The sequence below is a fragment of the Mobula hypostoma genome, chromosome X1, assembly GCF_963921235.1.
Source record: "Mobula hypostoma chromosome X1, sMobHyp1.1, whole genome shotgun sequence".
Lineage (NCBI taxonomy): Eukaryota > Metazoa > Chordata > Chondrichthyes > Myliobatiformes > Myliobatidae > Mobula > Mobula hypostoma.
In genome coordinates this window covers 44,138,868-44,152,590 of record NC_086128.1, presented here as the reverse complement: position 1 = coordinate 44,152,590, position 13,723 = coordinate 44,138,868, and the positions used below count along the sequence as shown (strand labels likewise).

Below are 13,723 nucleotides of genomic sequence, written 5' to 3'. Positions count from 1 at the left end.
TTTACTGACATTGTGTATCAGGCTTCTGCAGGTGCTGACAAAATTCGCAGTAATAGTATTTTAAAATGTATTTTCCTATTCTAGGAATTCAGGGATTACAGCCGGATTTCTGTGTACCTGGAGGCTTCCTTGCACCTAAGAACAAATATAACCACAATCAAAATGAGACAATCAAATGCAAAAGTGAGTCCTTTTGGATCTTCCTTCATCAACAAAATTTTAAATGGTTATGAATCACAATCTTTTTTACTGAGCACATTAAACATCAAAGCAACTGATTAATTCTAGCTATCTGACCAAATCAAGTACAACAATTTACTTTTACGTAGCATGTTTCATGGAATAAAATTTCCCACGATGCTTCACAGGAGCAGCATCAAATAACATGAGTCACATAAAGAGCCACGGAGATAAGTGATCGAAAGTTTGGTCACAGAGCAGATTTTAAAGCAGTTATTTTTAAAGGATGGAAATAAGAGGCAATCAGGTGGACAATATATTAATTTGAACCCTCAAACCTTTAGTGCATAAAAGAAAATCAGTGACGTGCAAGTGGCCAGAACTGGAAGAATGCCAGAATTTTAGATGGTTATTGGCTGCAGAAAGTTAGTGTTGGAGAGGGCAGGTAATGGGGGGCTTAATAAACAAATCTTAAACATGACAAGGTAAAAAGTTTACCTCTATCTCCAGCATTGAGTTTTTTTGTAAAAAGTGGTACTCAGCCTCTTGAAATTTGCTTTTTATTTCTTCTTGTGGAATGGATTTTGGGAAAAGGAGTAAAAAAGAAAATGAATTTATCTGTGGCCACAGGCATTTAACTACGTTGTAAGTTCAATGCACATGGCGACAGATAAATTCTTTCACAAGATATGTATTTTATGCTGGTATCCAATCTACTTCAGTAAGCATAGGTGATGGATGATGAGACTCCTGAATTTTAAATTCATAGAATGTACAAGGTAGAAGGCTGGCAGTAAGGTTATTAAAAGGGTCATGATGAGGTAAAAAAGGGCGGATGACCATTTTAGTGTCGGGTGACATGACAATATTCTTCCATGTTAATATTTTGGTAATAGAGATGATAATGAGGTTGAAAGTGAGACTCACTACTGAACAATGCTTTATTTGATTGGACCCTGCTGCCTACCTGTCCTTCATAGAAAAGTTTTTTTATGGAGAAGATGTCATTTATCACAAGTCTATTGGGCAGTGCTCAGCATGGAATATCCTGCAGAAGAAGGACATGATAGATTATGTTGGATGGTTTTCCCAGCAGTCTGCCAGTAAATTGGGAAAATACCTCATCACCAGAACTCACAAACAAGTACCAAGATTTCATGAGTCTGGCCCTCCCCATCAGATCTGACTGCACAGGTGAAGTTTGCATAGCTACCATGTGCAGCACTTGAGATAACCGCAGCTTAGATGAGCTGATCATCCACCTCTTTGAGGCTAAAAAGCTCCAGAAGAGTTGTAATAACCTCTTGTTTAAGTTTACATGTAGCAGCTGCGTAACAAGACTCTGTGCTCTACTGAATTCTGGGTTGGTGCAATCTGTCTTCTGATTCTGAGGAAGTGACACTTGTTTCCTGGTTACTTGAGCAAGTTCTGGCTGAATGCTGAAATGTCCAAATTGAATGTAATACATTTAAGTTTTGAAAACATCTCACAAAAAAACTTTACATTATAAGCCCCTGCAATCAAAACTTCAAACATTTATTGCTAATGTGTTCATAACATAATCTATGATTGTGTGCACTGTCTATATTTTTAAGCCAGTTCCAAAGTAAGTCCATTCTTACATTGGATTTTAAAATGTCTATGACAGGATGATATCCAGAAGCATATCAAAGTGGATGCAGAGTAATTTTATCCAAGTTTAGTTATTAAAATACAGTATCTTTAACTCAGAACCAGTACATCCATTAGCAAAAAAAAGCCTGCAAAACAAATCATTTGCAACTAATATTTTTATGCACAATCATGAAGAAATAAATCAGCAGATCTACTGCCCATTTTTGCTGAATGAAGCAGAACTTGTGTTTCATAATATGACCTCTTATAAATGTTGTTAAAATGTGATTTTCCACATCACAAAGGAGAAGACAGAAAATTTCACCCTACAAAACTGAAAGGGTGGCTGACACCTCTCTGTTTAAAAGTTCTCATGAATCAATTTTGATGGCTACTTTCTTTAATCCAGGTGATTCTCAATATTGAATCCCAAGTTGATGAAGAACCACCTTACGTGATCTCTGAATGGGTCATTGCAGTGGCTGTGTTGGCAGGAGTTGCACTGCTGAGTATCATAATACTCCTACTATGGAAGGTATGTCATACTTTATTTCCATGAGCCTGTAATTATTCTGTAAATGTGGAGTTTAAATTAGCTTGAAGAGCCATGAGTATCAGGAGCTGAAAAAAACTTACCAAATATAGGAAAGATAACTTGACATTGATACGATCTAGATATTTATCAGCTTCCTTTTACAAATAGATAATTCTTGGAAAGAAATATGTACACAATATCAACCTAGTAAACAATTTCTGCCGTTAGCCTATATTAATGTACACTCCCCCATTACTACAGATCTGCATTGCTTCTTTAAACACTGTAAAATATTGATCATCATCATGATGTAATATAAGGAAATTGATGGAAGCTATGTCAAGGCAAACCTATTAGAAGAAATGGCTGTGAAATTCACCCTTGCACTATTGCCAAAATTTAAAAAGAAAGAAAGGTTATTTTTGCCTTATTAATCATCCTCTTGAAGATGTGATCATTTTTAGGATTGAGCTCTGGTAATTATTTCTAATCTCTTCAGCACTAGACTGGAGGAAATAAGTGACAATATCATTATGGTTGTCTTGCAGGCAAAGAGCAAGAACAATATTTTTGTTCATACTACCTCTGTGCATAGAAAATTATGCAGAATATCTGATTGATGAATCATTTATTATCCTAACTTTGTGATAACTGTGCTACATAAACAATTAAATTAATAATTTAAACTACAAGCACAAGAAATGATGGTATTGATAATGTACTGTATATAATGATGTTTGGTCTATTTGGGAAATGTTCCCTCAAGGGTAATATTTAGAAAAAATCTGGAGGGTGAGAAAGAATTAAGTATTTAGACCATGGGCCCATATCAGACAAACAAATATATTGTTTGAAAAAGTGATCATATCATTGCTTTACAAACCTCACAGCACTTGATTATTTATCGATTAACTATAGAATTTTATCATTCAAGTGCAATGCTCACCTGCTCCAAGCTAACCACAGTGCACCTGGACTTCCTGCTCAAGCGAGATGTGTACAGTGAAACATAAATGCAAATTACTGTGTGACTGTATTATTTAGTTTAATGAAATTACTTATAACTAATTAGTGATTGAATTTGAATGTTACATTTTGTTGTGATTGCTATGAGCTGAATTCTGTCTAAAGTTTATAACATAGAAATGAGAGCAAAGTATTGCACAAACAGTGATTATCTTTTCACTGATTTTGCTGTTTGTGTGATAACTCATAAATGCAAGAGGGATTTTATTGACATAATTATATAATAGTATGAACAAGCACAAATATGTACTATATATAGTCTGCCATTTATTTCAGCTGGTTTACTTGAAGTGTTGCTATATTGCCTAAGGTAACATGGTGACCAATACTTGTTTATATGTTCTAACATTTCTGGATAAAGAATCTAATGTAGCTCTGCTTTACCTTGTGTTAGTTTCAACCCATACAGTGAAAATGCAAAGTGATGTTTTGATTGATTTTACATTAGAATGTAAAGAATTGAAAACCCATTGCTAAATATTGCCTATGTTTCTATTTGAGTAGATATAACTGTTTCATTAGCTTCATTTTGATAAATAAGGAGGGATTTGGATTTCGATGTCCCCCCCCCCTTGGATTTAGTGATCAACTTTGCAATTAAAGGAGTTACTAAAGCTACAGTTTACATTCATGTAACAAAGAGTAAAATGAGTTTTGAACACTAGTTATCCAGATTTTCCCGTCCATAATTAATATGGTGGTATAGTTCTGCATACAATGGCCAAATATTTATTTTTTACAATTTGATTGTGTGGTTGACAGTGAGGGAGAAACGTTCAGCTGCAGGAAGATAAAATTGGTCTGTTCAGTTGAATAGTAAGGTGGTAAAGGAACTCAGTCTTGTGAAGTATGACAAAATGCATTTGGAGAAGTGTAACAAGACCAGCAATACACAATAAATAGAAGGATAGAAGGCTTTGGAGGAGCAGAATATCCTTGGACTGTAAGTTCATGTATCCTTAAAGGGAATCGACAAGTCAAAAAGATGGTCAAAAAGGCATATGGGATGCTCTATTTTGCCAAGGCATAAAACTTAAGAGTTTTGCTAAAAGACCACAGTTGTTTACAATTTTGGTTCTGGTCACCACATGACACGATAGATGTGAAAGGGTGCAGAGAAGGTTTACAAGGATGCTACAAAGGAATGGAAACTTTTAGATATCAATAAATACTGGATAGGCTGGGGTTGTTTCAATTGGAAAAGAGGAATGTGAGGGGAGGTGAGGTGTATAAAAATAGAGTAAATAGAGTACCGTATTTCCTTTAGCAGGATTTCAAAATCCAAGAGGCATACATTTAAAGTCATTGCTAGAAAGAAGAAAGGGGTGAAAAGGAAAAATTTTCACCTGGAAGATTTGGAACTTCTGAATGATTTAATGTTGGAGGCAGAAAGCCTCATCACATTTAAAAAGTAAAAGCTAATTTGACGGCTGATGTCACATGCAGTAACCAGCTTATGGAGCTTACTTCATGATAAATTTGCAGGATATCCTCATCCATAATTAGTTTGAGAACAGAAAGTACTGAGTATGTGTGTTTTTGTAAAATACATGTTTTGTTGATAATTTTAATTGAATAACTTCCTTCTTTATAGTGTGGTTTCTTCAAGAGAGCGAACACACGAGCTATGTATGAAGCCAAAGAGCAAAAGGCTGAAATCAAGACTCAGCCCTCAGAAACTAAGCGTCTTACTGATAATGACTAGTGCTGGTCAACCTCACCTCCTGCTATTTTTGGTAATAGAGCATGCAGTGGCAGAATAAGGTTGGGTAGGGAAGTGTTTGGGATCTATTATATTGTAATCCAATATTGTGTAGCTGTCTGTTATTCTTTATAACAATTTCATTTACTCCAGGAATGACTGTTGCTATGTTTTCTTTCTAAATCTCGTTGTTGCAAAAATAAGGTAATTTTTACTTTCTGTATTTCTTCACATCATTTTTTATTTTGCAAAACAAATCACAGTACAAGTTTTCCTATATTTATTCCTCATCTTCACACTCTGAAAATAACGAAGTGATTTTGAGGAATGAACCATCCTTGCATAATTCCCCAAAGTTCATTTCAGAGGTTAATTGCCACGACCCACATTCTGGAGTTTCCTTCCTAAGCCTCTGTGCCTCACTCTCCTTTGTCGAAGTAACCTTAAAACCTACCTTACTGGCCATGTATTTGGTCATCTGCTCTAATAATTCCTTGGGAACATAAAAACCTATGTTGCAGAAGAGGTATTCACCCAGCTTGTCCAAACTGGCTAAAGAAGCATTTGAGGTTCATCCCATTTCTCAGTTTTATGTGGGTCACTGTCAAATTTTGTTTATCTGTGAGGATTCTTTCCAGATAATCAAACATGTTGCCAAATTAAATGTGCTTTATATATTATGATATCTGGCTGAGTCAAAGCATATGATTCTGGTGGGGAGGAAAACAGCTCGTCATTCAACCCTGCCCTACAGCTATGTCACCAGAACCAAACACATCACAGAAGACAATGCCATCGAATTTTATCCCTTTTCCTGTTGTTTTCCTTCAAAGTTTAGCGTTGATTTTGAAAAAAATCTATGCTAAATATCATGTCTGTTTTGACAGTGAAGGGATTCATTGTGCCCGATCATGACCTTGCCATTATCTATACATTTCCTTATTTATAATATGGTCATTAGTAGCTGAGAGAGTCTTCTGGTTAATGTTCTGTCAATTTTGCTGAGTTTGAAATTTTCAGTTTCAGAAATGATTAGGGTGTTTTTTTTAACCTTTTAATGCCTTGGCAGTTTAATGAAGAAAATTTCATTATTGGTCTTGGGAATCCCATAAAATTGACTTAGGAAAAATAAATTGTGATGTTGATGCTCATTTTTAAAACTGGAATTGCTTGGATTATTTCCTTTCTCAGCTATATTTGCATTATTTTTGATAGGTGTCAAAATTCTAACCAATTCTATGTACTGAATTTTTCCTCTGCCCAAAGAAACCGCAGGAAAAAGGATTGCTTTACCCTGTTTCATGTCCAACTCTTGTTCTTCTTGCCATTTCCTCCACATGGAACAGACTAATTCTCTAAGTTCCTTTCTCTAACAGATGCCTGGTTTTTCTGATTTTCTTCCCTATTTTACTAATTGCATTTTTTACTCTTGCTGACAGATAATCTCTTCGTTGTCTACATTTTGCTTAATTTCCTGTTTTGATTACAGAGACCTTCCTTGGAAAGAATTTTTTTTACCATTGTACTGTGTGTTAGTTTACTAACCTCTCATTTTCTTTTATACTTTCCCAAATGTTGCTGGATGAAAGAACAACCAGGAATCAACAGTTCTGTTCTATATTATTAAGCCTGGTTACCAATTAAACCAGGATTCACAGATGCTTCTTTGCATCTCTGTTTTTCACCACAATGGTTTTAAAATGATCCTCTTTACTGTATGTGTAACTTTTTTCCATTATTTCTCTGGAATCTTCCCTATCCTTCTGTCACAGCTCATTGTCCCATTTTTCTCTGAATCAATATTCAATCTTCATTCAACGCTCCTAGCTAAATCTTCAATGATCAGGTCTTTTCACAGTGGAATTCCCTTTCTAATACCTTCAAACCAGCTATAACTATTTCCATCTTTAAAACCCTCCCGAAAGTCTCCCTCTGCAGCCATCCTCCTCTAAACCTTATGTCATATCCATATCATCTACTCTCCTTCGCACCCCACCCACTCTCATCCAGTGACAGGTTGGCGCATCCTACCAAATCAACACTGAAAATAAAAGATAAATTATCCCTGTTGTGCCCCAGTTGAGATCAGCTAAGTCGCCACATAAAGTCTGAGAGTCAAATCTGGACTAGATATTTCTGTTACACTGCAGTATTTTTACTGAATGAAGGTCAAGGAGCCTGGGTTCATTACTTTTTAATCTAAAAATGATGTGGGCAATACATAACCAAAAATGATGGGAGTATTAGTCAGTACTTCATCAAAAGAAAAATGTACTCTTCAGATGTACATAATAACTTTCTTTTGTAACCTTTCTTTCTTGAGCAGTGTGGCTTCTTCAAGAGAACAAGATACTACAGGAGTATGCCTAAGTATCATGCTGTGAAGATCCGCAAAGAAGAACGTTACTTTATCACAGAAGGCTTTACAAAGAAGACCCAGAAGAAGCAATGGGTAACAAACTGGAAAGAAAAGGACAAGTACTAATGATTGCTTCTTTCTGAGATTATAAAGGGCCACCTTGCTGTGTCCAAATACTTTCCTAGCAAATATTACAGGAAACTCAACCTGTGTACAAACATTTTTGTTCTATTTATGATAACTTATGTTTCAGCCAAATTCAAGAAAAAATGGGATACAGTTTGTAAAGCACAGTGGGAACAACTTGGAATCCTCAATGCGTTTCGTAGCTCATAAGCTACTGATAGGTGCAGGAGCATGGTTTCCCTAGTAGATTAGATTAAGACTTCAATGCACTGAAATAGACAGGGAAGGAGCTGATGAGAGGGAGGTGGATTGGAGTAAATGTATTAATTTACACAAGGAAGAGGACAGTTGCTTCCACTTCATGAGAAAATTTCATTGTGCTGAATATGTTGTTCTTTGATAATTTCAACTCTAGAACAAATTTGGGTTAATGTTCAATTTTGTTGTGTTAAAAGGGAAAATAGATCCACTTAAAATCTAGTTTGTAGTAGGGGTATTTTGATTGAAAACCAGCTGAAGAGTTCTTGGAACGGTCAGACACAATGTACATTCCTCACCCCAATCCCCAAGAGCATGAATTCAGTTTAGGGGCTAATGGGAGCAACACAAATTGCATTCTTGTCAGCCGATGCGTGTGCTGTTGGTGTTGCATATTCTTTCCTTTGTCCTATGCTGAACCCTATTATAGAGCTACTTCCAAGATAATGTTATAGATGTTTGGAGTTGATGTGACCTTTCCATTTGTGCAGTGTCTACTGAATAACAATTGCAGAAAGTGTATCATTCTATGACATTGATACACAACTATTAGAAAAAGTGAAAGGTAAAGATTGTTAACCAATATTTTTCTGTACTTGCAATGTTAATCCTTTGATTTCTCTATTATCTTTGAAATATGGTACTTTTTCAAAAGTTCCAATCCATACAGTAGTATTAAGAGTACCTACACCAATGTGTTTTCATGTTGATAGGGTATTGGTGGGAAATGTGATATCTTTTATCACAGATTGAGGTACTAATTGGAACTGTGGATCCATTATTTGCCAATCTGTTTGCTGCTTTGAAATGCAATTTATTGTGAGAAAAGAAAGTTTCAGCCAGGTATTCACTCTCTGCAGTTTACCGTATAAATTTACATATTATTGCTTATAGAAGATCTTTAGTTTTAATGGAAAAGCTATCAGGACAAGATGAAAGTTGATGCACAGGCATCAAACCAAAACCTTTCTTTACTTGCTTACTTAAACAATCAAAATGTGTATATGTATTTACACATCCATAGAACATTGCAAAAATTTGTAAGAAAGTAAGCAGTGATACCATTATTTTTTTAAAATAATATATACCTTGAGAACTTTAGATTTAAATTTAAATGAGAGTTGATATGCCCTGTTCCTGACATTTATGTTAAACATTTAGCTGTTAATGTAAATCCTCCATATCATATTTTAAAATATAAATAGAGGTTAGTATCTCTTTTAAAATACAGGGCATACAGTATAGCTACTTCCATTGTAGTAATTATGCTTATGTCTGTGTATTGAAGACAGTTTGTGATTTGGTTCCTGGAGTAGCTAAAATCTTCAGTAAATGCAAATAAATTGACTCTAAGACAAAGATTTTTTTTTGCTTTATCTTAGTTTATCCATTTAAATTATAGTGATATTGGACAACTTGCTACCATTCTAAGATCTGGCTTGGTTAATAGGTGCAGCTTGGTTCAATCAGAATAAAGTTATTTAAGATTAAAATATAAATTACTGCTTACTACTGTGTTAAATTCTCGACAGCATACTTAAAAAAGAATGCCAAAACTTTGTCAGGGATGTAAGATAAAGTTTTACCGGAGTGGTACCAAGTCTGAAAAAAAATGTCAGTGGAGGAAGTGGGAGAAATGGTGTTATTCTCCACTAACCAGAGAAGGTTAAAGAGATTTGATAGAGGTGTTCAACACCAAGGAGGAAGATTATAGACTAATAAGAAAAAATACTTCCATTGGCAGGCAAAATCAGGAAACACAGATTTAAGGTAATTAGTGAAAGAACTAGTGGTGAGAACAAGTTTATGCAGCAAGTTGGTGTGATCAAGAATGCATAGTCTGAATTCATTGGGTGGTGGAAGCAGATTTGGTTGGTTACTGCTGTGTTTTATATTCTTAACTGCTGAACATTTAGCAAATATATAAATATGTCACAGAACTAAGAAATTCTTGTACTAAGATTTATGGCATTCTATTATATGGATGTAGGGATTCTGTTTTGCTACTGTAGTCTTTGTTGTATCAATTGTATTAATACTGTATAAAATAGTAATTACCATTTCTAAAGTTACTGAAATGGGTAATGTCTTTTTAATAGTTTGTGCTACTGGAATATCTGAATAAAAGTTTTGATAAAAAACTTATGAAAGGCTACCACATTCAATGGATGAACTATCAGGATGAATTAACAATACAGCAAATGTAACAAGTACACAAAGTGACTTGTGAATATATTTTGAACTTTAAAGCATCTGCCAGGTTCTCTTCACTGAAAAATGTCATTATTAACTGCTTCTGATACTGACACAAAATTAATATTTACTCTCATGTATGTGATCACACATTGCAGGATACTTATGCCAATTTGCCAATTCATCTTACAGGACATGTAACTTTGAATGTTTCTGACAGTGAAAATGAAAGGATTTATTATCTGTTTGACTCCATCTGTTGGTGGAATTATTCCAGTGGTCTCACAGGTTAGAGCAAAAAAAATCCAATTTGATAGAACACATTAAACTATCCCACTTTATAGAAAAATACATCTACTCAGCACTCTTGTTGATGTGATGATCATTAATTCATTAATCATTTGCAGAAATATGGTCGCAAGCCTAAGCTTTATATTATCTAATATGCTCTATGGGACACTTGTAAAACTTCATAATAACCTTTGATCACATATCAGCAGCCTAGCATGCATTATTGATACGATGTGGTAATTCATTGAATAAATACCAAACAAAGCAGGTAAAATATTAAAACAATGTATACTTTGCTCTAATTCGCTTCACCGTATCAATTTTCAGTTTGAATGAAAATAATACAAAGACCATCCGTAATCCTAAAAATAGGTTGTCTACTACAGTCATCAATTAAATAAAATTAGTCTATGAGATACCCTTGACATTAAGCAATGAAGTACAGATGGTCGTTACTGAATACTTGAAGCATGAAACTGATGCTTTTTTTTTTGAAACTATGAGACTTACTCATAAATAACTCAAGCTTCTGCATTCGGTAAACTGACATAGTGTAAGACTTTAACAATATACTTTCTCAACATGATCCAGTATCAAGGCTCAAGTAGCTTTTTGTTGTTATTATGTCAGAAACCAACTGAGCCTTGGGTCTTTATATTTGTGAGGATCAGTAACAGAGTCTGAGTCTGAGGCCTCCGTCAGTCAGAGATGACCATGGATATTGTGTCCTAGTTGTCTAGGTACCCAAGACTGGGCAGTACGATATGGAGAGCAAGCTTCCCCTCTCCATGCATCTGCTGAACCCAAAGGAACAGCAGAGACCAATACAATTTGGTACCAGCAGCATCGCAGGAGTTGCCTGGTAGTGTTGAACTCAATGTACGACTGCCTTAGGAACTCCAGCTCCAGATTTTTCCTTTGGGGTTTACCCCCGAAGCCTTCCACATGAGTGTGTATAGCCACAAGGCAGTGGAGGCTTGAGATCTGAGTTTTCCTTCTCCTAGATGAGCTGCCAACCACAGCTCGTAAGCCCCATCTGCCTGGAGTGACTGGTTTTAAGGCACCAGTAACCTGCCTTTGCCTCTTCTCCTGTCAATAGAAATGGTTCCATTGGGCTTAGTAACTAACCCACACGTGAAGGCCAGGAGCTGGACGTGGTTGTCAGAGGCTATCTGAGGTGCACACCATTGGGAGCATCTAATAGGTAGTGGGAACTTGTCCCCATTACCACCCCTGACTATAACAACCTTAAGGAATGAGAGTAACAGTAGTTAAAACATCTTGAAGCATTGGAAAGAGATCACGGATCAGGATTCTACTGTTAAAGAGTAATTGGAATTTGACTAGTAGAATTGAGAGTTGCAGATTGTGGCCAGCAGAATTGATCCATATAGGATGGGAAATTGATTTTGAAACAACCTGAAAGGTCAATTACCACAATCTGTGACTCGTCAATAGTTCAAAAATATATCTATTCAATTATCTAGCTTTCAAGAATATAGTATTTCAAAGATTCACAGTCCTCATAGAGAAGGAATCCCTTCTCACCTCCATTCCTTATTCTGAAACTATGCTCCCAGTTTTAGATTCCCCTTGCAAGGGAAGGAAGGCCATCTCCCATTCTCCTGAATTCCAATGAGTTTCATCTTATACCGACAAAAGATTAAACTATATAACTATTTTGTCAAGGAGAGTTTTTAATGTTCAGTCAAAAATGTAAGTTCATTACAGATGGGAACAAGTTAGATCAACAAAACAAAGAAGGACGATTTAAAAATGCAGATACTGGAAATTGGAAACAAAACCAGAAAATGCTAGAAATACTCAAGTCAAGCAGCATTTATGGAAAAAGAAACAGGATTAATAATCCATGCAAAAGTCCATTTTGTCATCTCTCTTTAAGTTAGGTGACCTTTAGTCGTAAATAAAATCATCACTGGTGACTTTGTAACATAAAATTGACTCAACTGAACTTGTGCACAAAACTTGTATTTACCGGATAATCAAAAATTCTGGAGTTCATTAAGTGTTGATTTTGGAACATCCCCAAAACATTAAAGTTAATGTACAAGAAGTAATTATTTTCTGTGACTACTAATTTGGTGTGATTCTACAGGCTAACAATAACAACTTTTGAAGTCATTATGACAGTCTGAAATGGTTATGTCGTACATTTAGTTCTTGTTTGAATTAATGTCTGCTATATTTACACAACTCCATAAATCTTCAGATTCATATGTTTATCACATGTACATGGAGATATACAGTGAAATGTGTCATTTGTATTAACAACCAAGGATATGGCAGTCTCAAGCACCGGACATGCTAATGATAGAATCCCAGACTCCAGGCTCACCAACAGATAAGCCCTTTTGCCTCCTGCTTGATCAACTATTTTAATTTTTTTTTGTGAATGCTATTTAGGGATACTATGTGCCTGTGATGCTGCTGGAAGTAAGTTTTTAATTGCACCTGTGCATACACATACTTATGCAAATGACAATAAACTTAACTTTGACTTTTGCACCAGCAAAATATATTCTGAATCCAGTGAGATGCTAAATACAAACTTTGCTCTTAAACTCACCATGACCACATTACAATCTTGAACTTTGAATTGTGATGTTTCAGTTCAGTTATTGTTGAATTTGTACTTTAGATTTTATACAAAGTTTTCCAGACTTAATTTACCATTAGTGCAATATTTAATCTTAAAGTAATGATAACCATATGACTGCATTTCCTAGTTCCACTTCAGTTATGTTTATTCTTTAAATTTCTCTTGTTGACTGTAAGTCTGATCTATCTGCACATAATTTCATTGGGACAATCAAAGCTGCTGACAGAGCATCAGACAGCTGCCAGCTGCAGGAAGACATGCTTACACATGCAAAAATTTAAGACTTTAGCACGTATTGTTATTGTTAGGTCGCACACTTACAATCAGCATGAACTTCCTTCTAGCCACATTACATGGTGAGTGAGGAGGCTACTTAAATTCTGAAAAATTGGTGCTGAACAATCAATTTATTCTACCAACATAGTAGATTCCAGTTTAGGTCCCGGATGTGGCATGTTGTTGCAGATAGAAAGATTTGATCAATGTCCTCCCAAATACAAGCATGGCATTGTAAATTCCTGCATAATCCTTGGAATTAATTCCAGTTGCTATTATGAAAGGAAAATTATGATTAACATATTTTGGAGTTCTTTAAAGATTCAAAGTTCAGAGGAAGTTTATTATCAAAGTTACCGTATACTATCTTGAGATTCATTTTCTTGCAAAACAAGAAATAGAAAAGAATTTTACAAAAAAACTCCACATAAGATTCAGGATTGTTTAATGTCATTTCCAGGACACAAGTATAAATGAGAATGAAATAATTATTACTCCAGATCCAGTGAAACACAAGAAATACTATAAGATAAAGAACACAAT

The 13,723-nt window shown here is 35.2% G+C and overlaps 1 protein-coding gene across 2 annotated transcripts in view; it reads left to right on the top strand.

The window, feature by feature from the left end:
- The window catches only part of LOC134340275 (integrin alpha-3-like), a 150,785-nt gene extending 140,868 nt beyond the window's left edge, over positions 1-9,917 (top strand). For both annotated transcript variants that reach the window (XM_063037311.1, XM_063037310.1), the window contains 4 exons: positions 85-183; positions 2,204-2,329; positions 4,950-5,091; positions 7,384-9,917. In XM_063037311.1, the coding sequence (XP_062893381.1) occupies positions 85-183; positions 2,204-2,329; positions 4,950-5,060 (336 nt within the window). In that variant the 3' untranslated portion in view covers positions 5,061-5,091; positions 7,384-9,917. The remainder of the gene's footprint in view (positions 1-84; positions 184-2,203; positions 2,330-4,949; positions 5,092-7,383) is intronic.
- The last annotated feature ends 3,806 nt before the right edge of the window (positions 9,918-13,723 follow it).